This window comes from Pseudorca crassidens, chromosome 15, assembly GCF_039906515.1.
Source record: "Pseudorca crassidens isolate mPseCra1 chromosome 15, mPseCra1.hap1, whole genome shotgun sequence".
Classification (NCBI taxonomy): domain Eukaryota; kingdom Metazoa; phylum Chordata; class Mammalia; order Artiodactyla; family Delphinidae; genus Pseudorca; species Pseudorca crassidens.
In genome coordinates, this window is record NC_090310.1 from 10174731 (window position 1) to 10197090 (window position 22360).

Here is a 22360-nt window from a genome sequence, read left to right on the forward strand (position 1 = left end):
GTTCAGGGTTCTACCTTGGTCTGCTGCCCAGGGGTTACTCTCCATTGCAGTGCTGATGGTGACATTTGTCCTCTGGGCAAGCCCCGTCTTTTCCTCTGGTCACTGTGTACCACACCAGTTTGCCAGTTTTGATTTGTTGTAGTTGGGGGATGGTGTGGGGTGTGGGGCTGAGGTGGGATGGGCTCTTAGAGATTTCTTTTATGTTCTAGCAAGCCCAGCAGTGCATTAGGAATTGCTTGTTGTAACTTTGGTTTCCCAGTGCTTATGGAAGTTATGTTTACACTACACTGTAGTCTATTAAGTGTGCAATAGCATTATGTCTAAAAAAATGTACGTATCTTAATTAAAAAATACTGCCTCCCAAGTGCCAACCATCATTTGACAATACAGGGTTGCCACAAACCTTCAATTTGTAAAAAATGCAGTATCTGTGAAGTGCAATAGAACGAGGTGTGCCTGTATGTAATATACAAGGTCTGATAGGTTCATTGTGTGTGGGTGTTTCATCCTGAAAAGGTATGTAACTTGAATCAGACTTAGAAAATATCAAGGGTTTTATTTATTTGTTTGTTTATTTATTGAAATTCTATTTATTTATTTATTTTGGCTGTGCCGGGTCTTAGTTGCGGCACGAGGGATCTTCGTTGCTGCACGCGGGATCTTTTAGTTGTGGCATGTGGGATCTTCGTTCCCTGACCAGGGATCAAACCCTGGCCCCCTGCATTAGGAGCGTAGATTCTTAACCACTGGAACACCAGGGAAGTCCCATCAAGGGTTTTAAAAGTAAACAATTACTATGATGGTTTTTCCTTTTCTGAGAGAACATGGAGAAGGAAGTTGTACAGCATGTAGAATAACAGATTAGGATTTTGAGTTGATGTTTGCAAAGTGCTTAAGACCGTGTTTGACACATAGTAGGTCAATGCAAGTGTTTGTTAAAAGAATAAACAATTAAAAGTAAGTAACACAGTTTTCCATTGTTCCAGGTCTGGGTCACTACAATATCACCAGCGCACCCACCAAGCTGGCTGGAGACCTTGCCGGAGTGAACGTTGTCCAGGTGGCCACCTACGGGGACTGCTGCCTGGCTGTGTCGGTCGATGGCAGCCTCTTCGGGTGGGGGAACTCTGAGTACCTGCAGCTGGCCTCTGTCACGGACTCCACACAGGTAAGACCCCACGAGGTCCTCTGCAGCCTGGGGCTGGGGGTTTGGAGATAGAATGTTAAGGATGTTTAGAAGAGATCCTTCACGAAGGGGTGATGTATAGAGTGCCGTGTAGGCCTCACCTGTGCTACGGCTGCCTCTTCAAGGGGCCGAGTTCTTGGCAATCTCATTGGAGCCTGGAAAGAAAGCTTAGATGCAAAAGCCATCATTATCAATACTTCGATGAGATAGTCCTGGTTTAGAGCAGTAGTTTAGGTATGTCTGCATGCCCTGTCTTGTTCTGAAAGGGATGTGAGGCTGTTTACATAAGGTCCTGTGATGTCACAGTCGGCCTCTAGTTGCCGTCTAGTGTGTGTACCCCCAAATATACAGATCTGAGGTGTGCACCTTGGTGAAGACACCTGTGCGGCCCCTAGATCATGCAGTAGGGCATTGGCAGTCCTGCTGCTGGCCTCTCTCTGTCACACCGTCAGTACAGTACAGTAGGGCTTTCAACGTTTTATTAAGGAAAATTCCAAACGTAAGCAAAAGTAGACCTCACTGCATAATTAATCTGTGTATCCATCATCCGTGTTCAACAATTACCAACTAATGGCCCGTTCAAAAAAATAGGTAATTTACTGTTTTAAATTGTGTGACTTAGTGGTTTTTAGTATATTCTCAAGGTTATGCAACTGTCCCCACTAATTCTAGAACATCTTCATTCACCCTCCCCACCCTGCTCTCCAAAGAGCCCCATACACCTAATGGCCAATCTCGCTGCATCTGTAATTCCATCTGCTTCTCTGTCCTGCGTTATTCTGAAGCAAATCCTAGACATCATATCCATAAGTCAGCATGGATCTCTAAGTGATAAGGACTGAATGTCATCAAGCTTCTGACAACATACAGAAGGGTTTGAAATATATATTAATAGATAAAGAGATATGCGCAAATGGATAAGATCAGCTAACTGGATGAAACAGTTCATCCTCTGCGGTCTGACACAGTAGCTTGAAGTGGCTGCAGATTTGGCTCTGAGCTCTCTAGTAGCCAAAACAGAGACGAAAACGTGGTCATTGAAGTGATTCATTGTTTCCATAAGATAAACAGCAAATAGAAGAGGGCCTGGCCTTCCGGATAGCAAGGCCTGAGATCAGTGTCTCCCACGGCCTTCCTGTGAGGGCAGATCTAGGGTCATGTCATCATTATCTGTGCTGCATGACAGAGGACCCCAACACGTAGCGGCTTAAAACAGCACGCATTTATTGTCTCACCGTTTCTGTGGGTCAGGAACCTAGGGGTGGCTTAGCTGGGTCTCTGGCTCTGAGTCTCTCAAAGGCTGGTGTCACCTTGGGGTTCACCTTGGGAAGGCCCTGCCTCCGGGCCCGTTCTGGTTGTTGGCAGCAGGGTGTAGGTCCTCGTGGACTGTTGGCCCTGGGGCCCCAGGTCTTCGCTGGCGCTTGGCCAGCTCACAGTGGTTGTCCAAGCCTTCCTCGGCTCCTTGCCATGCAGGCTTCTCCAAGTGGTGGCTCACAGCGTGGCTTCGGCCGAGTGAGCCAATGAGAGGGCGAGAGCGCGTGTCGGTGAGACGGAAGCCAGTGCCTCGTAAGTTCATCTTGGCAGTGCCTTCCGCCACGTTTGCTGGAATTCTGTTCTTTAGAAGCAAGTCGCTAGGCCTAACTCCCACACACAAGGGCACAGATTATCCACGGTGTGACTAGCACAGACGGGTCACTTGTTTTGGAAGCAGCCCACCGCATCCATGATTCTTTACGTGGTCCGAGCCTCATCCTGTCAGTGACAACAGTGGTGCGTTTCCAGTGGCTCTTTGCTGGAGGGTTTCTCAGCCTTTGCCGAGGGCCCTGTGCCAGAGCCCAGTTGGGTAGAGAAGCTGTGAGAGCCGGGCGGCAGACACCAGGCCATCTCGGATCAGTGAAGCCCCTTTATTCCCTTGGAGTCATCTGAGGGATTGCTACCCTCCAGCTGTCTCCATTTGCAAGTGACTGAAAAGATTCATGGCTGTCACAGAAGCACTTAAAATCTGTCTTGCAAAGTTATTTCTCAGTAGGGGTGCCAAGACCAAATCCTGCTGGACAGCTAAGTTGGCCACATTTCGTTCTCCCAAGCCGTGAGCCTCCGTCTGTCACTCTGAGCAGAAGTGCCACGGCCGTCTCTAGGCACCGCAGTTCAGTGCATCCCGGAGTGAGTTCATGCTCAGCCCGGCATCCTGGCCCTTCTCCCTTGTTACCCACGTCCACTCACGTTTCCCTCTAGAAATCACGTCCCTCTCCCTTACTACCTCCCTGTTGTGCTTAGGATAGAGACCAAACCCTTGCCATGATCAACAACGTCCTGCGTGATCTGGTTTCCCTTCTGCCCACCGGCATCTTACAGATACTCCCCCTTGTGCCCCTGCGTCAACCACTCTGACCTTGTGTAAGCTCCTGAACGGGCCACACTCACCTTGCTCCCTTTGCACGTCCATCTCGCTGCCTCAGGATTTCCTTCTCTTCTCCCCTGGCCCGCGTACTCCTGATTGCCCCTCCCCGCACACCAGATCAGGTCCCCTGACACTCACGCCAGGGACCCCTGTACTCTCCTTCATTGCATTCAGCACAGATTCATCCCGTGTTAGGTTTGGCTGACATCTGCCTCCCCCATTGGACTACAGTCTGAGAGCGGGACTGCTTCTCCTGCTGCCTGTCATCTTCCCAGCATGCAGTTAGAAGCTTAGCATGTGTACGATGTTCAGGAGATATATGGGGAGGGAATGAATGAACCGGGACTTACCTACTCTGTACGTGAAACAGTATTTCCAAGTTCTCGCTGGTTTGTCTTCCTAGCAGTGTGGTCCCTTCCTTTGATTCAGGTGAACGTCCCCCGGTGCCTGCCCTTCTCAGGAGTCGGGCGGGTGAAGCAGGCTGCGAGTGGGGGCACAGGCTGTGCTGTACTAAACGGTGAGACCCTCTCGCAGGCAGTTTGCTGGGAAGCTGTGGGTGGCTTGGGTGAGGAAGGGTTGGTGTCCGCTGGATTCAGGCTGTGGTTTTCAGTGCGGGGAGCACGGTTGTGGGAAGATCTAGTTAGTTTAGTTCAGTTAATAGAGGGTGAGGGTGACATTCCTGACAGAAGGATAACAGCCATGATTTATAGGTTGACGAACAGCCAGCATAGAGCTGAGTAACTATCGCAAACCTCTGGAGTGGAGGATGAAGTACTGCTCCCTCCCGAAGCCTGGGCCAAAGCCCCCAGGACTGCCTTCTCCAGAAAGGCCGTGCTAAGAGCCACGGGCACATAGGAGAAGAGCCTTAGGGTTCAGGTACTGGGAGCCAAGCCCCTGGGATTAAACGTCTGGCACCACTGATGAGTAGTAAACTTTTTATGACCTGAAAATCATTACGAATTTTAGAATCTAGCCAGAAGTTGTGTGTGTACTTGGCTTGGTCTCTGATTCATGTGAGACATAGCGCTGTTAGGAAAAGCTGCCGTTCTAAGGCTCTCCTATGTTCACGTGGGGGTTGTGGCTGATTTATGGAGTGGCCCCGTCCAGCACACTCAAGATGTAGGACATTTGTATTGTGAGATTGGTTAGCTGGCTAGACACACTCCACAAGCAAGAATTTGAAAGAGGAGAAAAGAAACATTATTTTAAATATCAACATGTTCTTGCCAAGCAAGAAGAGGGGAAAAAAAAGTTCATGTGGATATAATGCATCTTGGTGGTGCGGTTTGAATTTCTAGCGAGGGAGGGCTGCACTTGGTTTGACTTCCTGACCGTTGTTTTTCCTGTAATCCAGGAGAAGGACATGTTTTCGTCTGGGGCTATGGAATTCTTGGGAAAGGACCAAACCTCATGGAAACTGCCCTTCCAGAAATGATTCCACCCACTCTCTTTGGCTTGACGGAGTTCAATCCAGGAGTCCAGGTTTCCCGCATTTGCTGTGGACTCAGCCACTTCGCCGCCCTCACCAGTAAGTGACCAAGCCCGTGTGGCCCCAAGGCCGTACCGAGCTTCACCCTCTCAGGTTCAGCCCCAAACCCTGGGCTGCTCTCAGTTTCCATCCATCCAGTGGAGTGGCACCCTTGTGTGGATAATTAGAGAGCAGCTAATCCAGAAGTTGTCTGGCTTGAGGTGGTCTAATGTGTGTCTCCTTTTCACCCGGGAGGTGTGTTTTCAGTTCATTTGGTTTGTGGTTAGGCTGGCGTTGCAGTGACTTTTCTCAAGTGGACGCAGTCGGTGGTGGGAGAGGGGACCCTCGAGTGGGCCGGGCTGCTGGGGGAGACCCGCGGAGGTTTGGTACATTGCGGTGGGTGAGGAGGAAATGAGCGTGGGGGGCTTCATCCCGGTCCCTGGCCAAGCCCGACCCTCATCCGAGCCAGGAGCGTGGGGTGGCAAGAGGCGTATTTATAAGACCGTCCTGTGGTTTTGACAGGGTAGATGTGCCCGGTTTCTCCAAAGTGCTGGGGGGAGTGATCGAAGGGGGGCTGAAATGGAGGTTTTCTCAGAGGGTTGCCCAGTTACAAAGCCACGACACACAAAGTTACTCTGCAGCCCTCCCGCGTGTCTGCGCTTCTTGATTACAGCTCTCATCCCCCCGCCGCGGCTGTCGGCTCAATTTGCTCCTCGTTAGTTGACTTGAATAGTAAGACGGAACTAAATTTCATTTTGTGATTCTCAAGTAAATTCACTTTTTCCTTGCAATTTAAAGACCGTTTTATCTCACGGCAAGCTGTTGTTTCCTTTGGAAACATCTGGGCCGGGACAGGCAGTTTGGGTGGTCCTCCTCTGTGTTCCCCGGCCTCGCGCTGCTGTGAGGACTGCTGCAGGCGAGCACGCTGTTGCAGAGTCCTCGCTGCCGTTCAGTCAGTGTCTGCGTCTCAGGGTTTGGGGCTTGAGCGGCAGCAGCTGCAGCGTGGGCCGCTGTGGAGGTGGGGGGAGTGTTGTCTGTGCGCTGAGGCACTGGGTGGCAGCAGTGGCGCCCGCGGTGGAGGACCCCTCACACCCCTCACGCAGGGTCAGCCACCTTCATCTGCAAGTGCGTCTGTGTCACGTTGGCGTTTTAAAGCTATTTTGATGTAGCAGATAGAGTCAGCGTGGGCGAATTCTGGAGGTAACAGTAACCTATTTCCCCAATGTTTAAGGCTTAAACTACATGCAAAGTCATGTACTTAGAAACCCGGACGAAGCCTTTGACTAGGGTAGATTGCTTTGTCTGCTGTCGTGCCATGCGGCCATTTGGGGTCACACTGGAATGAAATCCTACCTAGATTTCCCCCAAGACCCAACAGCCACCCTCCAAGTGCCAGTGACTGTCCCTCAGTAGGGGGAGCCTCAGAGCCTCAGTAGGGGGAGCCTCAGAGCCTGGCTTCCTCTGGTTTGCCCTGAGGTCTGCTAACATGTTGGGGGCCAGACTGAATTGTTCTGTTAAACACGACCTCTGAGGTGGAAGACCACGGACGGCAGCAGGACCAGAGGCCTTCTATCCCAGAAGGATCCTTACTTCATCAGCCGGTTGTGTCAGTGCCGGCTCCCCCATGTCTTCCCTTCTTCCATGACCAGCGCCTCTGCCAGAGGGGGCTGGTAAATGGGGCCTCTGCGCCGAGGTTGCCCCCGGCTGGTGTGGACGGAAGTCTGCACTGAGGGCCCTGCCCAGCCTGAGGGTCCATCCTGGAGCTGGCGTTCCCAGAGCCCCAGTCTGGACTCAGCCTCCTGGCCTGCCCCTCCAGCACCCTGACTGTCCTTTTCCTTCATGGCACTGTTTACAATTTGAAAACATGCATTTGTTGGTTTAATCATTTGTTTAGTTTTCGCTCTTCAACTAGCTCCAGCCCTGTGAGGACAGGAACATGCGTGTCGGTCCCCATGCTGTCCCAGCTCCTAGCACACAGATGTACACTCGACCCAAAGAGGCACCCAGTCACCGTGTGTCACTTGACCAAATGCTCCTGAAATGTGGAGACCCAGACAAGAAATGACAAATTGTCCTACTTCTCACTCTGTCAGGGCGTGACCAGGATTTGAGGATGCTGAGATTTCAGGATTTGTGGAGGGCAGGGTTTGGTTAGACATAAGTGGGCGATGAGGGTGTGTGTGTAAGGGCCGCACAGAGCGGGCCCGGGCCGTGTACAGGAGCCCCTGGGCCCACCTCCAGGCATGTGTTCATCTCCCATGAGAGGGACACAGCATGACTCTGGGCCGGGACATGTTTTTGGTATGGGAAAGCATTAATGCCTGGGAGAAATTGAAGTTTAACTTCGATCTTTTTGTACCTGGTTCTAGAAAGCCTATTCTCATGACCCTTCCTCCTCTTGGAGACTTGCCCTTGGCCTCAAGCCCCAACCAAGCCGTTTTTCTTTATTTGCAGACAGAGGAGAGCTGTTTGTGTGGGGCAAGAACATCCGAGGGTGCCTGGGAATCGGTCGCCTGGAAGACCAGTACTTCCCGTGGAGGGTAAGGCTGGGCCGGGCGGGCGTGAGGGCGGCGTGCCTGCAGAGCACACTCACCTGATGCAGCAGCCCGGCCGGCACAGGGTCCCCGGGCTTCCAGTCCCTGTGGTGCCTGTAAGAAGCCTCCTTGGAGGCTGGCCTCGGGCACACGGGTGCCTCAGGGAGGAGCGAGCTGCAGGCCGGGTGCCTCGGGGCTCCGAGAGGGAGAGGGTTGAGATGAAGAAGTTGACGTGCCAGGAGCTGTTTACAGAGGCCAGTGGAGAGGACTATTTTACAGCGGATTTAAAAGAAAGCGGGATGTTTAATGTTCAGAGTGCCTTACCACAGCCGTCAGAGTGAAACATGAAGGCTCTTCTGAGGGGAGGATGCAGTTACACAAAAAGGCTCATTTCAGAATTAAAGGGGAAGAGGGTTCCTTCTTAAGTTGTAGTCTATCTTAGTGTCGTTTACTAAGTCAGTTCTTTAAGTTCTTCAGGAAAAAAAGAGGCTATTTATTTTTTTGAGTACAGAACATATGGACGTGGTACAAAATGTATTATGAAAGGTAAGTCTCCCGTCTCTTGTCCCAGAGGCAGCCACTGGTTCTGGCTTCATCGTTCCCTTCCAGAGACAGGCTCTGTGTACAGGAGCAGGCGCTTGTGTGCGTGAACGCCTGTGTGTGCACTTGCGTGTGTTCGCGTGTGTGTACGTGCCTAAGTGTTTTCTTTGAAGGTTAGGTTTTAACGTGTTTTGAGGTTGTGTAAAGCATTTTTTAAAAAACACACGTAAAAGTGCAAAAGAAATATGTAATAAAAAAAAATAATAAGGGGGACTTACCTGGTGGCGCAGTGGTTAAGAATCTGCCTGCCAAAGCATGGGACACGGGTTCGTGCCCTGGTCGGGAAGATCCCACATGCCGCAGAGCAACTAAGCCCGTGTGCCACAACTACTGAGCCTGCACTCTAGAACACATGAACCACAACTACTGACCCTGCGTGCCACAACTACTGAAGCCCACGCACCTAGAGCCCATGCTCCGCAATGAGGGAAGCCACCACAATGAGAAGCCTGCGCACTGCAACGAAGAGTAGCCCCTGCTCGCTGCAACTAGAGAAAGCCCATGTGCAGCAACGAAGACCCAACGCAGCCATAAAGGAAGGAAGGAGGAGAAAGAGAGAGGGGGAGGGAGGAAGAGAGACAGAGAAAGAAGGAAAGAAAGAAAGAAGAACAGAAAGAAAGAAAGAAGGAAAGAAAGGAAGGAAGGAAGGAGGTAAGGAGGAGAGAGAGAAAGGAAAGAAAGAAGAACAGAAAGAAGGAATGAAAGAAAGGAAGGAGGTAAGGAGGAGAAAGGAAAGAGGAAAGAAGGAGGAGAGAGGGAGGGAGAGGAGGGGGGAGAGATGGAGGGAGAGGCGGAGAGAGGGAGGGGAGAGGTGGGGAGAGGGAAGGGGAGAGGCGGAGAGAGGGAGGGAGAGAGGGGAGAGGGGGAGAGGGAAGGAGAGAGAGGGAGAGGGAGGGAAGAGGAGAGGTGGAGAGGGGGAGGGAGAGAGAGGGAAGTGGAGAGAGGGAGGGAGAGAGGGGAGGAGAGGGAAGGAGAGAGGGAGGGAGAGAGGGGAGGGGAGAGGGAAGTGGAGAGAGGGAGGGGGAGAGGGAGGGAGAGGGAAGGGGAGAGGGAGGGAGGGGGAGAGAGAGAGCAGGGGGAGAGGCAGAGAGAGTGAGGGAAGGGGAGGGGAGAGGGAAGGAGAGAGGAAAGGGAAGGGAGTGAGGGAGGGGGAGAGGCGGAGGGAGGGAGCGAGAGGGAGAGGGAGGGAGGGGGAGAGGTAGGGAGAGGGGAGAGAGAGGGAAGGGGAGAGGGGGAGAGAGGGAGGGAGGGGGGAGGAGAGGGAAGTGGAGAGGGGGAGGGAGGGGGAGAGGCAGAGAGAGGAAAGGGAAGGAGGAAAGGGAAGGGAGCGAGGGAGGAAAGGGGAAAGGGAAGGGAGCGAGGGAGGAAAGGGAAGGAGAGAGAGGGAGGGGAGAGGCAGAGAGAGAGAGGGGAGGGAGAGGGGGAGAGAGAGAGCAGGGGGAGAGGCAGAGAGAGGGAGAGAGAGAGGGAAGGGGAGAGAGGGGGGGAGAGGCGGAGAGAGGGAGGGGGAGGGAAGTGGGGAGGGAGAGGGAGGGGGAGGCGGAGGGAAGGAGAGAGAGGGAGAGGGAGAGGGAGATGGAGAAAGAAAGGAAGGAAGGAAGGAAGGTAGAAAGGATTTATCGGTCAGTGTTTCAAGGCACTCACTGTGGTGTTTTAGGGGCTCTTTCTCTCAGCTCCCCCTGGCTGCTGGCTCCCCTGCGCTCGGCAGGCCCTGACTCCGGTGCTTTCTCTAAGAGAACAGGTCAAAAGGGAGACTTTAAACTTGTTAGAAAGAAATGGCTGTGGCCCAGAGCTGTCCCCAGCCTGGCCGGTGCTGACCCGCTTGTTCCCGGGGACCCCACCCCAGGTGAGGAAGGGGATGGCGGCGGCTGGACCGTGGCCGGCAGCTCAGGGATACGGAGCAGTTAGAATCCTGCTGCTTCTCTTGGGAGCCACTCGCAGCCCTCTCTTAACAGCCCCCCTCCCCCCGCAAGGGACTTCCTTCTGAGGGGCAGCTGGGGAAATGGCCAAGCAAGTGGGTTTTGAATGAATGACCGTTGTGACTAGGGGCTCCCCACCTGCCTCGTGTCCTCCCAATTAGAGCGAAGATCAGCTGTGAAATCAGGTTTGAGAGCGTTTTCGTTGTCCAAGTGGCCGGGCCAGGCTTGGCCTCTGTGGTGGAGTGCCAGGCCTGGGGGTGGATGCCCCGTTGTTCAAGCCGGACCCCTGCGCCGAACGTCCCTCTGAAGTGTTGTTCCCGGCCTCCATGCCATCAGGGAAAGGTCACTCAGGTCTGTTCCTGTGACGGCTGCTTTCATGCCCCACACCATTGTCTCCCCTTGTGTGTCTGTAGAGCTCCTTCGCCCCCCGTGTCACCTTTTGGTCGGGGTTGGGAGCGTGGTGCTGAGGTCCATGCCGGCTCCAAGATGCGAGGCTGGGGCTCTGGGAGGGTGGTGGTGACAGGAACCAGGTTTTCAATCAACTAGGTTGGATTCCTTAAAGGTTAGTCTCTTGTTGGGTAGTTGGACCTTTCTCCAGTCTGTTCTGTTGTTGCTTAAAAAAAAAATTGCAGGTGATTTTTATTCTTTAAACACTATTTTCTTACTAATCTTAAGTAGGGGATATGTTACATCATTTAAAAAGTATTCCAAGAAAGAAAAAAAGAGTAAAGCCATATTTGTAGGTCCTACAGTGCTATTAACTAGTTATTCTTAGACTTCCTTACAGAGCCTGGGCTTTTCTGATGATTCGTAGGCCTAGGAAGTGACATCTGAGTCACCTGATTGAAACCTCTCCTTCCGGAAGCTGTCCAGGAGGTTTTCCTCCTCCACATTGATGCTCAGAGCTCAGAGAGGTTCAGTGATTTCTCTAAGGTCACACACCTAGTAAGAAGCGGAGGACTTCCCTGGTGGCTCAGTGGTTAAGAATCTGCCTGCCCATGCAGGGGACATGGGTTCGAGCCCTGGTTCAGGAAGATCCCACATGCTGCGGAGCAACTAAGCCCATGGGCCACAACTACTGAGCCTGTGCTCTAGAGCCCACGAGCCACAACTACTGAGCTCATGTGCCACAACTACTGAAACCCGTGCACCTAGAGCCCGTGCTCCACAACAAGAGAAGCCACCACAATGAGAAGCCTGCGCACTGCAAGGAAGAGTAGGCCCCGCTCGCCACGACTAGAGAAAGCCCGTGTGCAGCAACAAAGACCCAACACAGCCAAAAATAAATAAAGATATATATTTTAAAAAAAGTGGAGCCAAGAATCAGACTGAGAATTTCTGACTTTAAGACGTCACCATGGTCCCCCTCCTCTTTGAGGGCCTGAGCTGGGTTCCCCTGGAGTCCCCGCGGTGGAGGGAGGGCGAGGTGGAGGTGGGGACCCTCTGCCCGATGGCAGCCCTGCGGGCCTGGGAACAGGACACTGGGGAGAGCTTTCGAGCGGTGCCACCCCCACCCCCACCCCCACCCAGGCCCTAACTTTCCATCGCACATGACCGCCATTCTCAGGGCCAGGAGCTGTCCCGGGGGCCGGTGCTTTGCACCATCTCTCTAATCCTCAGAACAGCCTGTGAAGGTTGGGCTGCCCCCCAGCCTGCCCCCGTGCACACTGACCTCAGGATTCGAAGCCGCTGGCCCAGTCTCTCAGCCACGCAGTGGGTGGGCTGCGACGTGACCTCGGTGCTCTGAGCGCAGACTACGCTTCCCCCTCGCCGTGCGCCTCTCTGGTGGGGCTTGGGTTGGAGCACAAGCTGGGAACCCTCTGCTTCCTGGGCCTCTTTCTTACCTGGCTGCTTCAGGAGCCACAGGCCCCGGCAGTTCTGACGCCCCAGGGGAGGGCACGCCGCAGGGGCTGGGCCTCCTCGCAGGCTGAGCCGGCTCCCCTCCCGGGTGTGGCCTGGCTTCTGGGCGCGGGTCAGGGCATCCCGGGTACAGCCGAGTGGGGACACGGCAAGTCTGGTGGCCGGATCACAGCTGGTCCAGCGCTCCTCTCTGCCTTCCTCTGCCCTTCACCTGGTGGGTGTGTGTCTTGGGAACTTGTCCTCGTGCAGAGAGCTGTTCCTACACTGATTCTGCTCAAACTTTTCAGAGTCACTCAGGCCAAATATGGTTCGTTTTCTGGAACTGTTTGCCTTTGCAACAATTTGAGTATAAATTGGTTTAGAATAGAAACTCCTTTTAACCCTGATGAGGCCACAAATAAAACGTGGCTGAGGGCAGCCTTCTCTTGGACTCAGTTCAGAGGCTGACAGTGAGAGGCAGTTGGCCGGGGGGAGCTGGGGCCCCGGGAGCCACCTGCTGCTCCCCAGAGAGGCTCCTGGGGCCAGCGTCAGCCGTGACCATCGTCCCGGCGAGCCAGCCAAGGTGAGGTGGCTCCCTCTGCTTTGGGTTCTGACGGTCACAGCCCTTGGGGAACAAGGACAGAGGTGCCCCAGTGTGACAGCTCGGCCGCAGGTCAGCGCGGAGAGCGGCCCTTTCCTGGGGAAGGTCAATAAAGGTGCTCTCGTGGCCCGGGGAGGTTGCTAGGAGCTCACCTGGCCTGGTCACCCCAGGCAGCATGTTTTCTTCTGCTTCTGTGGCCAGCCTCGAACGCTTTCTGCAGCTCTGGGCCTTTGCGATGAGCCGCCGCATGTTTGTTCAGTGATTTCTGTAACAGGTTTTGCTGAAGGCGTTTGTTTAGGGACGGGTGAGTAGCACGACTTGGTTGCTAGCATCCGTTTGCCTTGTGGCCGGGAGACCCTAATGGACTTGTCTCTGAACGGTTGATGTTGCTGCCTCTGGGCTTTTAGGGCAGGCCATCTGGACGAGGCCTTTCTCTCTGAAGCTCAGTAAACTCCGCAGGCTGTTACAGATCCCTCTGCAGCTGTCACGCTGCCCCGCTGAGCGCTGCCCCGGGGGAGGGACGGCAGGATTCGGATCCGGTCAGAAGAGCAGCATCAGCATCGGCGTCCTGGCAGGGCTGAGGGGGAGGTGGTGCAGGTGCTCTGTCTTAGAAATTGCCCCCGAAGAAGACACTACACTTGCACTGGCTTTCTGCGTCTAGAAGCTCTGGAAAGACAAAAAACCAGTTAAAAGTAGTTTCCAGCTCAGAGGGAAGGTGGGGAGCAGGGCACGTGATGACAGGGTGGTGTCCAAGGGTATTTAATACCTTTTCTTCTTTTCTACTGAATGTCATTTTATATCGTAGCCATATGGCTATCACCTATTCAAAGTAATAATAATAATAACATTTATAATAATACAACAAGAGGAGAAAGCAAAGTGCCCCTCTCCTGGAGAACTGGGTGGCTGTGTGCACCTGGAGATCCCTCCTGTGTTGTGGGCACCATGGAGTTTGGAGGGAGGGGGTCCATCTCCACGGCCCAGCTGTGGGGCAGTGAGTCCCCGTCAAGGCCAGCAGGCTGGAGCCTCCACACACACGAGGCTGCCTGCACTTCACCTGGAGGGTTGGGCCTGCCTGTGATGAAGTGATGTCAGTGTGGGTGACAGTGTCGGCAGGGCTGCCAGCCAGGCCTCTGGCACCTTCTGAGACGAAGTAAATACCCCTCCTCCGGGGTGCGCAGGACCTGGGAGCAGCCTGCTTGGGTCTGGCGCTGACGTGTAGAGCGGGTGAAGGCACTGGGCTGGGAGGCTTCCTTCCCACAGTGGACCCTCAGGGCAGGGCAGGGCAGGGCAGGGCAGGGCAGGAGGGTTTCTGGAGCTGCTCCAGGGAGCTGTCTGGTGACCCCTGGGAAGGGTCTCTGAACAGCTGGCTTGAGCGCAGGTTTGGCCTCTGGGGAGTCACACTCACGGGGAACGGCCTCTGTGGGGTGTGCACGTCCCAGGACGGTGCAGGCAGGGTCCGTGCGCGTGTCCAGAGCGGCCTCTCGGGGGGTGCTGCCCGGGTCTGGGTGGGGAGTCAGGACGGCCCTTCCCACGGTGGGTGCATCACCCTTCCCAGCAGACCTGCCGGGTGGGTGTAAGCACCCCATTTCCAGGTGAGGGAGCCAAGGCTCAGAGCAGTTAGGTCACCTACCCAGAGCAGAGCCGGGGTCAGGCCCTTGATCGGCCACCGCCAGGCCATCTCTCCTCACGGTGTGCTGGTTCTTGTTTGTTCAGGTGACGATGCCTGGGGAGCCTGTGGATGTGGCGTGCGGTGTGGACCACATGGTGACCCTGGCCAGGTCCTTCATCTGAACGTCCTCCCCGGCCCGCTCGAGCCAGGCCTCGGCCTCAGGACCGCTTGGACTGCACAGCAGAGGCAGCCGCTGGGGCTCTGGTTGGGGCCCGAGAGGGTCGGGGCCCTCCGTGTGGTGTGCCGCACTCCCCGGCAGCCCGGAGCGGTGTGACCGGAGGTTCCGGGACGGGGTCCCCCCTCCTGCCGAGGGTGAGACGTGCTGCACTCAGCACAGATGCCGCCGTTATCGGCCGAGCCCCAGGGGTGTGTGGCCCCGGCAGGGCGAGGATGATCTGCTCATCTTGGCTCCTTCTGGGGAACACACGACGGCTTCTGGTGTCACGTCTGGTCTTTGGAAAGCTTAGCCCGCTCAGCCGTCTCTGCTTGCTGCTGGGACACCAGCCGAAACCCCTTGCACTGGAGGTCTCCCTGGAAATGCCAGTGGGCGCCAGCCCAGGACCCTGTGGGCCCATGGCTCTCAGCAGCCTTGTAACCATCCTTACTGCCTGGCTTAGAAGACTTGAGAAGCCCCCACGGGAGGAAGAGCGAGGCCAAATTCTTGTGGGCCAAGGGCTCTGAACACATCCTGCAAAAGCTTGGCTGGAGTACTAGTCTTGGAGAAGGAAAATTCAGAAACAGTGACAAACACTTGCATTAGTAGTGTAACTTGTCTTTTTCTTTAAAAACTTCTTTTAAAAATCTCTCTTGGAATAAAGTCTATTTTCTGCTTTTTCGTTTTTAAGAACTGGAGAGGCCTTTTTATTTTAACCTGATCATTTAGAGATTAGCTTTCAAAAACAAGGCTTTTGGTAAAGAGCCAACTAGAAACCAGTGAATACTCTAGAAGACAGCCCCACTTGAAAACTGTTTGTTTTCTGACCAGAGTCTGCTCCCACAGTGCAGTTGGGAGAAAATGATGAAGTATAAAACCAACTGGGCAATCATGTCACAAAGCAGGCTCTCACTCACGGTTTGCCTACATCCCCCATCTTTTATTCATTCACTCAACAAACACTGTTGTACCCCATACTTGTCAGGTACTGTTGATCCCACTGGGTCACGTGGTGGCAAACAGAATCCCTGTAAGCAGGTCTCATGACACTTACATTCGAGGAGGCAAAACAGACAAGCAAAATGCAAAGTGCATTAGGTGGTTGCGTGGGCTGTGGAGGAAAAGCCGGAGAGGGACAGATGGTGCCGGGCGCGGCGGTTTAAAGCGGAGCCGTCACTGACCCGACATCCTCGCTGCGACCTGAGGCAGCTCGAACCGGCCAGGCGGTGTCTGGGGCAGCGGCCCTGGGACCCCTCACCTGGGCTCCTATCACCTCCACTTCTCTGTAGGGGGACCAGTTCTTATGTTTATTACAGCAAAGTTTTTCCATAAACTTGAAACAGAAATTGAAAACCATCTGTCATTTTCCTTCCTGGAGCTTCTAGTTGGGCCGAGGACCACGTCACCCCAGTGGTGAACGGCAGTAATCCATCCTCAGGGAGATACACGCCTTGAAGCACATGCTGATTTGAGGAGGGTGATGTCCCCGAAGGGCAGGCCGGGGCCCCCTAGTGATGTTCAGGGACCGTGGGGGATGGTGGTGATGGAGGGTCTCTGTCGAAGGTGGGAATGGTTTTTAGCCTCCCCTCGTCCCCTCAAGTGGCAACCATGACTCAGGTCCAGTAACTACTTCCACCTTGGACACAGCACCCAGGGTATATTAAGGGATGTCTTTGGATTTGTCTTAAAACCCAGTGTCGGGACTTTCCTGGCGGTCCAGTGGTTGAGACTTCGCCTTCCAATGCAGGGGGTGCGGGTTAGATCCCTGGTCGGGGAGCTAAGATCCCACATGCCTCATGGCCAAAAAACCAAAACATAAAACATGCAGCATTGTAACAAAGTCAATGAAGACTTTAAAAATGGTCCACATAAAAAAAAAAAAAAAATCTAAAAAACCCCCCAAAATCCAGTGTCTCCCAGTGGGGTCTGTGCCCTTTGTGGCGACAGGGGTTCCCAGCTGGAGCGCATCTGCCAGGCCCTTCCCATGGCTGTCCTCTGTGCTCCTGTCCCTTCTCAGCTCTGGTCCTGTTGTTCCCAGCCTCTCCCAGCATTTAACAGAGGCCTGCTACACCATTGGCTCAGCTGCTGTGATTTCTCATCTTGTTCCTGTGAAGGCTCAGTGTTTCAGGCTCCGGGCTCCTCTCACGTTACCGAGTGCATGGATGACACCCTGGGTGAAGCGACCATGGGCCACCTCCGACGTGATCTCTCTTCTCACACTCAGACTCCGTCCATTCACAGATGTTGGGGCCAGTGCAGAGCCCTGAGAAGGCGTAGGGACTCCACCGCCGTTTGGGTGAGTGGACAGCCCCTTCCAAGGCACTTGGGTCTCCGCCTTCCGTCCCCTGAGCCTCCGGCAGACGTGCAGGCTGCCACTTCATAACGGTTCTGGCTCTCACTGTGCGCAACACCTTAAATCAGCTAATAGAAGACGCGGCTCACCACTCTCGTCAGGTCAGTCCTGACACACTCAGAATCCTGTCATGACCACGCTTGTCCCCTGAATAGATGGTCGCCCATAATAAGTGCCCAAACACTCATGCACTTGCTGTGTTCTGTGTGACAGTCGGATGCTGAGAACATCGAAACGGTGCTGACTTGGCCCAGCAGGTGACGGCCTGGCCACGCGCCCGGCCAACCAGGCCCAGGGCAAAAGCTTGGGCTGCGTCCGTGAAGATCAACACTGTTCTCCTGTGTGACGGCCGGTCCCAGCACCTCCCGACCGGCAACAAGACTGACTCAAACTGTCTCGTGGGCTATTCTTTTTTATCAGAACTGATGAGCTGCCTCGTGTGGTGTGACGTACAGACAGACCTTGGGGCAGCACCCAGCACAGGCCCGGCCCTGTGAGACAGCCATCGTCCCAGCGCCCGCCCAGCCCAGGACTGACCCCCAAAAACTTATCCCCTCCCCCAAAAGCCCCATACCTGACTTTCTGTCTCCCAGGATGCATTACCAGCCACCCCCAGAGACTCAGATTGCATTGATCAAGAAATCCCGGCCTTTCTTCCACACGAACCTTGCTATTTAACCTGGAGCAACAGCCGGATAGATTAAGCTTGAGCTGAGACAATGCTTGGAGTCCTTCTAAGATGTCTTTTCTCAGATTTGGGGCCACACTGAGGTGTGTGCTCAGCAGTCATATTTACAAGGATAAATCCAGATACCGTGCTCACCTCCTCAAACCAGGAGTCCACTGTCTTGCCAAGGAGGCAAACAGGTGAGATGTAGCTGGTGGGGGCGGGGATGGCCCACGGGGCTGGAGGGTAGAGTAGCTTAGTCTTGCCATCGCTCTGGTAGCCTGGTGGCAGCACAAGTGCCAGGAGACCAGAGAGTAGAGGACATGAAGCCATGCCCATCAGAAAATGCCCTGTTTGACAAACGAGACCTCATCAGACTTAAAAGCTTTTGCACAGCAAAGGAAACCATCCGCAAAACAAAAAGACAGCCTACGGAGTGGGAGAAGATATTTGCAAACGATGGGACTGACGGGGTTAATAGCTAAAATATACAGACAGCTCATACAACTCAATAATAATAAAAAAACAACCACCACCCAATCAAAAAATGAGCAGAAGACCTAGATAGATGTTTCTCCAAAGAAGACATACAGATGGCCATCAGGCAATGAACAGCTGCTTAACATCGCCAATTATTAAAGAAATGCAAATCAAAACCACAATAAGGTATCATCTCACCCCGGTCAAAATGGCCAGCATCAAAATCTCTACAAATAATTAACGCTGGAGAGGATGTGGAAGAAAGGAAATCCTCGTATACTGTTGGTAGGAATGTAAATTGGTGCAGCCACTATGGGGAACAGTATGGAGGTTCCTTAAAAAACTAAAAGTAGGGGCTTCCCTGGTGGCGCAGTGGTTAGGAATCCGCCTGCCATTGCAGGGGACACGGGTTTGAGTCCTGGTCCAGGTAGATCCCACATGCTGTGGAGCAACTGAGCCTGTGCACCACAACTATTGAGCCTGTGCTTTAGAGCTCGCGAGCCACAACTACTGAAGCTCGTGTGCCTAGAAGCCCATGCTCTGCAACAAGAGAAGCCACCACAATGAGAAGCCTGTGCACCACAACGAAAAGTAGCCCCAGCTTGCCGCAATTAGAGAAAGCCCATGCACAGCAATGAAGACGCAATGCAGCCCACCCCCCCCCCAAAAAACCAAACAAAAACAAAAAAACTAAAAGCAGAACTACCACATGATCCAGCAATTCCACTCCACTCCTGGGAAGATGTCCAGAAAAAACAAAAACGCTAATTTGAAAAGATATATGCACCCCGGTGTTCATAGCAGCACTATTTACAATAGCCCAGACATGAAAACGACCCAAGTGTCTGTCAACAGATGATTGGTTTAAGAAGATGTGGTGTGTGCGCGCGCGCGCGCGCGCACACACACACACACACACACACACACACACACACACACACACACACACACTGGAATATTACTCAGCCATAAAAAAGAATGAAATATTGCAGCAACATGGATGGACTTGGAGGGTATTATGCTAAGGGAAATAAGTCAGAGAATGACAAAAGCAGTATGATATCACTTATATGTGGAATCTAAAAAATAATACAAGTGAAGCTATATACAAAACAGAAACAGACTCAGACATAGAGAACAAACTCATGGTTACCAAAGGGGAAAGCAGGGGAGGGAGGGATAAATTAGGATGGGATTAACAGATACACCCTACTACACATAAAATAGATAAGCAACAAGGATTTACTGTATAACACAGGGAACTATATTCAATATCTTAAAATAACCTATAATGGAAAAGAATCTGAAAAAACATATACAAGTTAATCACTTCCCTGTACACCTGAAACGAACACAATATTGTAAATCAACTATACTTCAATTAGGAAAAAAGAAAATGCCCCATTTGAGTCTACCCTTGCAGACAAAAACTGACCGTAAGCTGTCCCATAGCTGCAGTTAACCTTCATTCCAGCGGGGGAACGTTGAAGAAGCAGAGGCTGATTGGGTACATTCTCCGGAGCACCCTCCATATGCCAGGACCTGCCAGTGTTTGGGGTGCGGCCATAAGGATGCATCATCCTTGCAGGTGCACTGGGGCTGACTGCCCCTGATCACTCTGGCCTCAGAATGGAGGAAAGCAGGATGAGGCCACTGCCCCACAGAGCAGCCGAAGGAGGCGGTGTTCTCCATGGGGACTCTGGGATTCCTTTAGGCAGCTTCTGCCCCTTAACCCTGGCCTTCTCAACCTCGCCTGTGTAACAGAATCATCTGGGGATGTTTCTGTTTTGTTCCTGATAAACATTTTGTTTATTCATTCATCAGTTGATGGATATTTGCGTTGGCCCCACTTTGGGGCTACTGTGGATGATGCCAAAACATTCATGTACACATTTTACATTAGCCCAGAGTTTGATTTTTTCGGAACATTCCCATACAAGGTTTTGGGTGAGTATGTTTTCAGTTTTCTTGGGTAGATACCTCGGATTGGGATTGCTGGGTCCTTCATTTAAATTTTTAAGTTTTGACACCTGTATTGTGGAATCCACAACACACTGTAACACTGAGTTCCCAGACACTGATTATCTATTTCCCGGAATACAACTTGAGCTGCTGCCTACAGGCCTGTTAGGGCGTCTCTGCTCACTTCCCCTCAGCTCTCTCTACTCAGGACCCTCTCAGTGCCCGGTGCTCATTAGTGTGGGGAGATGGGCTGCGGTCCAGCTGATGGCTGCCAGAGCTTCCCGCTGGTCCAGCTCAGGTGGACAGCTCCTGGTAAACATCTCCAACGAGATGCTCCAAGACCAGCTTTTGCAAGGTAAAGACCTCTGTGGTCTTTCTACCCCTTTATGCTGCCCTCCACTGTGCTTACAGGAACTTTCTTTAACCATCAAGGATGTTAGACTAACTCACATTTTCTTGGCCGTCCTTCCTGCTATGCATTCACACCTCTTGCCTTCTCTACCACATTCATTTTTTTAAAAAAATTGAGATGTGAGTCACATACCGTAAAACCATTTTAAAGTGTACAATTCAGTGGTTTTAGCCTATTATCTGTGTGGTGCAACCGTCACCACGATCTCATTCCACACTCCCTTTGGAGAGCTAGTGTTCACCATCGTGAGCCCCTGCTTCCCCACCAGCTGAATAAAAACCAAGGGGAGGCAAAGTGACTACAGAGCGTGCTCTTTCCTTCTGTGGCCCTGCATTCCTTGTATTACTCTTTAAAAAACTTTTATTTTTTTTTGCCACACCACACAGCATGTGGAATCTTAGTTCCCTGACCAGGTATCGAACCCTCACCCCCTGCATCCCTGAATTGGAAGCATGGGGTCTTTAACCACTAGACTGCCAGGGAAGTCCCCTTTTTATTACTTTTTAAGAGCGGGTTGAGGAGCTTTAAAAACTATACTGAAGCCAAGATGAGTTGAATCAGACTCTTTGGGGTAGAGTCCTGGCATAGGTAACTCTCCCCACTCTCCAGGGGAGTCCAATGTGCTGGGGTAAGAACCCTGCCAAGATGCAGCCAAAGCTGCTCCCACGAGGAATTATGCCCTGGCTGGGGGAAGGGCACATGCATGGTTCGGAAGGTGGGATGCCAGCCAGTCCTCTACATCTGTGATGCCCCCCGCCTTCCTGACTGCACTGCGAAGGCCCTTGAGTTGGCCAGGGTCATCTCTCCTGAGAAATGAGGCCAGGATCCTGGCTGCCCCCTTTCCTCCTTCTATCAGCCATGTTCAATAACCCAGACTCACCATTCAGATGCTACGTTTGGTCTCCTGCATGAAGTCCTCCGTCGCTCCCCATGGTCTGTAGCAGACTGTGAGGCCCCCAGCTGGCCAGAGAACCCACCTTGCATTTCAGCCTCATTTCTACCAGCCCCGTCCATTTCCTCCCTCTCCCACTTTGCTTCTCCATTCCAGCTACGCTCCCCTCTAGGCCCTCTGCGCCTTTGCTGTTCCCTCTGTTTGGGTCCCCCTGCTAAGCTTACCAAGCTCAACCCTAACGTCCTGGCTTCTTGTTCCTCCTACTGCCGGACAGTGGTCATGGCCCCAGGGCACAGCATCCCCTTGTGGTGGAGCCTGGCACTGCAATCCCTGGGAGAGCCTGTTTTCACATCTTTACACCTCCTGGAGCAACTCAGGCGCAGGGGCCACAGCAGCGTCATCTGGGTCTCCAGCCCCAGGCACAAGGTCTGGCACCATCCTAGAGACAGTGAACATGAGTGAGTGGTGGGAAAAGGAGGGCTTTGCTACTGTTTTGGGCAATCAAGAGTGCCCACCCATGTTGTGGCTCCAGTGCGATATGTGAAGGGTTGCAAACCCCAGAGCGGCAAGCCTTCACAGCAGCCAGAATTTCTTGGACTCGGGGTGGTGAGTGAGTGCTTTAGCTCCCATCTTCCCTCCCTTCCATCTCCAGGGCTGCTTCTCCTGTGAGGCAGGGGTGAGGGGATGGTGGGGCCCAATGTAGGCAGAACCCTGCCCTGCTCACACCTGCCCTCCATGGACAACATCAAAGAGGGGCAGGGTGAAGGGCGTCCAAGGTCCAGGACCTGCTGGTCTCAGGCCTCTTTCTTGCCTGGGCAGTCCCAGCATCCACCTGCCAAGGGGGCAGGAGCTCAACCCCAGAGCGCTTGTGGGAGGGACGCCAAGCACCGTGCCCTCCCTCCTGCCCCCAGGGTGTCTTATCTGGAGGCATCAGCTCCTGGGCGTCCAGCACCAAGAAACCTTTCCCGGGGGTGTGACATTCACAGCAGGGTTCCAGCCCCTGATCCTTCCCCTGCCACCACCAAGGTCCTATCCTGCTCCAGGGGACCCCGGTCCCCCAGGCCCACCTCTGCCACAGATTTGGGGAGGAATGGTGAGTGTAGAAGCCAGTTTCCAAAGTGGCCCCCAAGGTTACCTTGACCTCTTGGTTTTCACACCCCTGTGTGGTCTCCTCCACGGTCAAATCAGAGCTGGGCTGCATGACGATAGAACATGATGGA

General features: G+C 53.3%; 1 protein-coding gene and 1 long non-coding RNA gene across 4 annotated transcripts in view; one reads left to right on the forward strand and one right to left on the reverse strand.

Annotated features, from left to right (window-relative positions):
* The window catches only part of RCC1L (RCC1 like), a 32788-nt gene extending 17721 nt beyond the window's left edge, over positions 1-15067 (forward strand). Inside the window, exons 7-11 of one of the 3 annotated variants that reach the window (XM_067705957.1) lie at positions 987-1168; positions 4017-4104; positions 4942-5115; positions 7510-7595; positions 11113-11423. In XM_067705957.1, the coding sequence (XP_067562058.1) occupies positions 987-1168; positions 4017-4104; positions 4942-5115; positions 7510-7595; positions 11113-11190 (608 nt within the window). In that variant the 3' untranslated portion in view covers positions 11191-11423. Of the gene's footprint in view, positions 1-986; positions 1169-4016; positions 4105-4941; positions 5116-7509; positions 7596-11112; positions 11424-14264 lie in introns of those variants that run through there. The other 2 variants (XM_067705956.1, XM_067705955.1) reach the window with 2 other exon arrangements.
* LOC137206828 (uncharacterized) lies at positions 958-14318 on the reverse strand. Its single transcript, XR_010934840.1, has 6 exons — positions 14182-14318; positions 11953-13214; positions 10247-10721; positions 9834-9918; positions 1288-6065; positions 958-1201 (listed from the first exon to the last, which is right to left on the reverse strand). It is a non-coding gene; the product is annotated as an uncharacterized lncRNA (long non-coding RNA).
* Positions 15068-22360: the final 7293 nt, after the last annotated feature.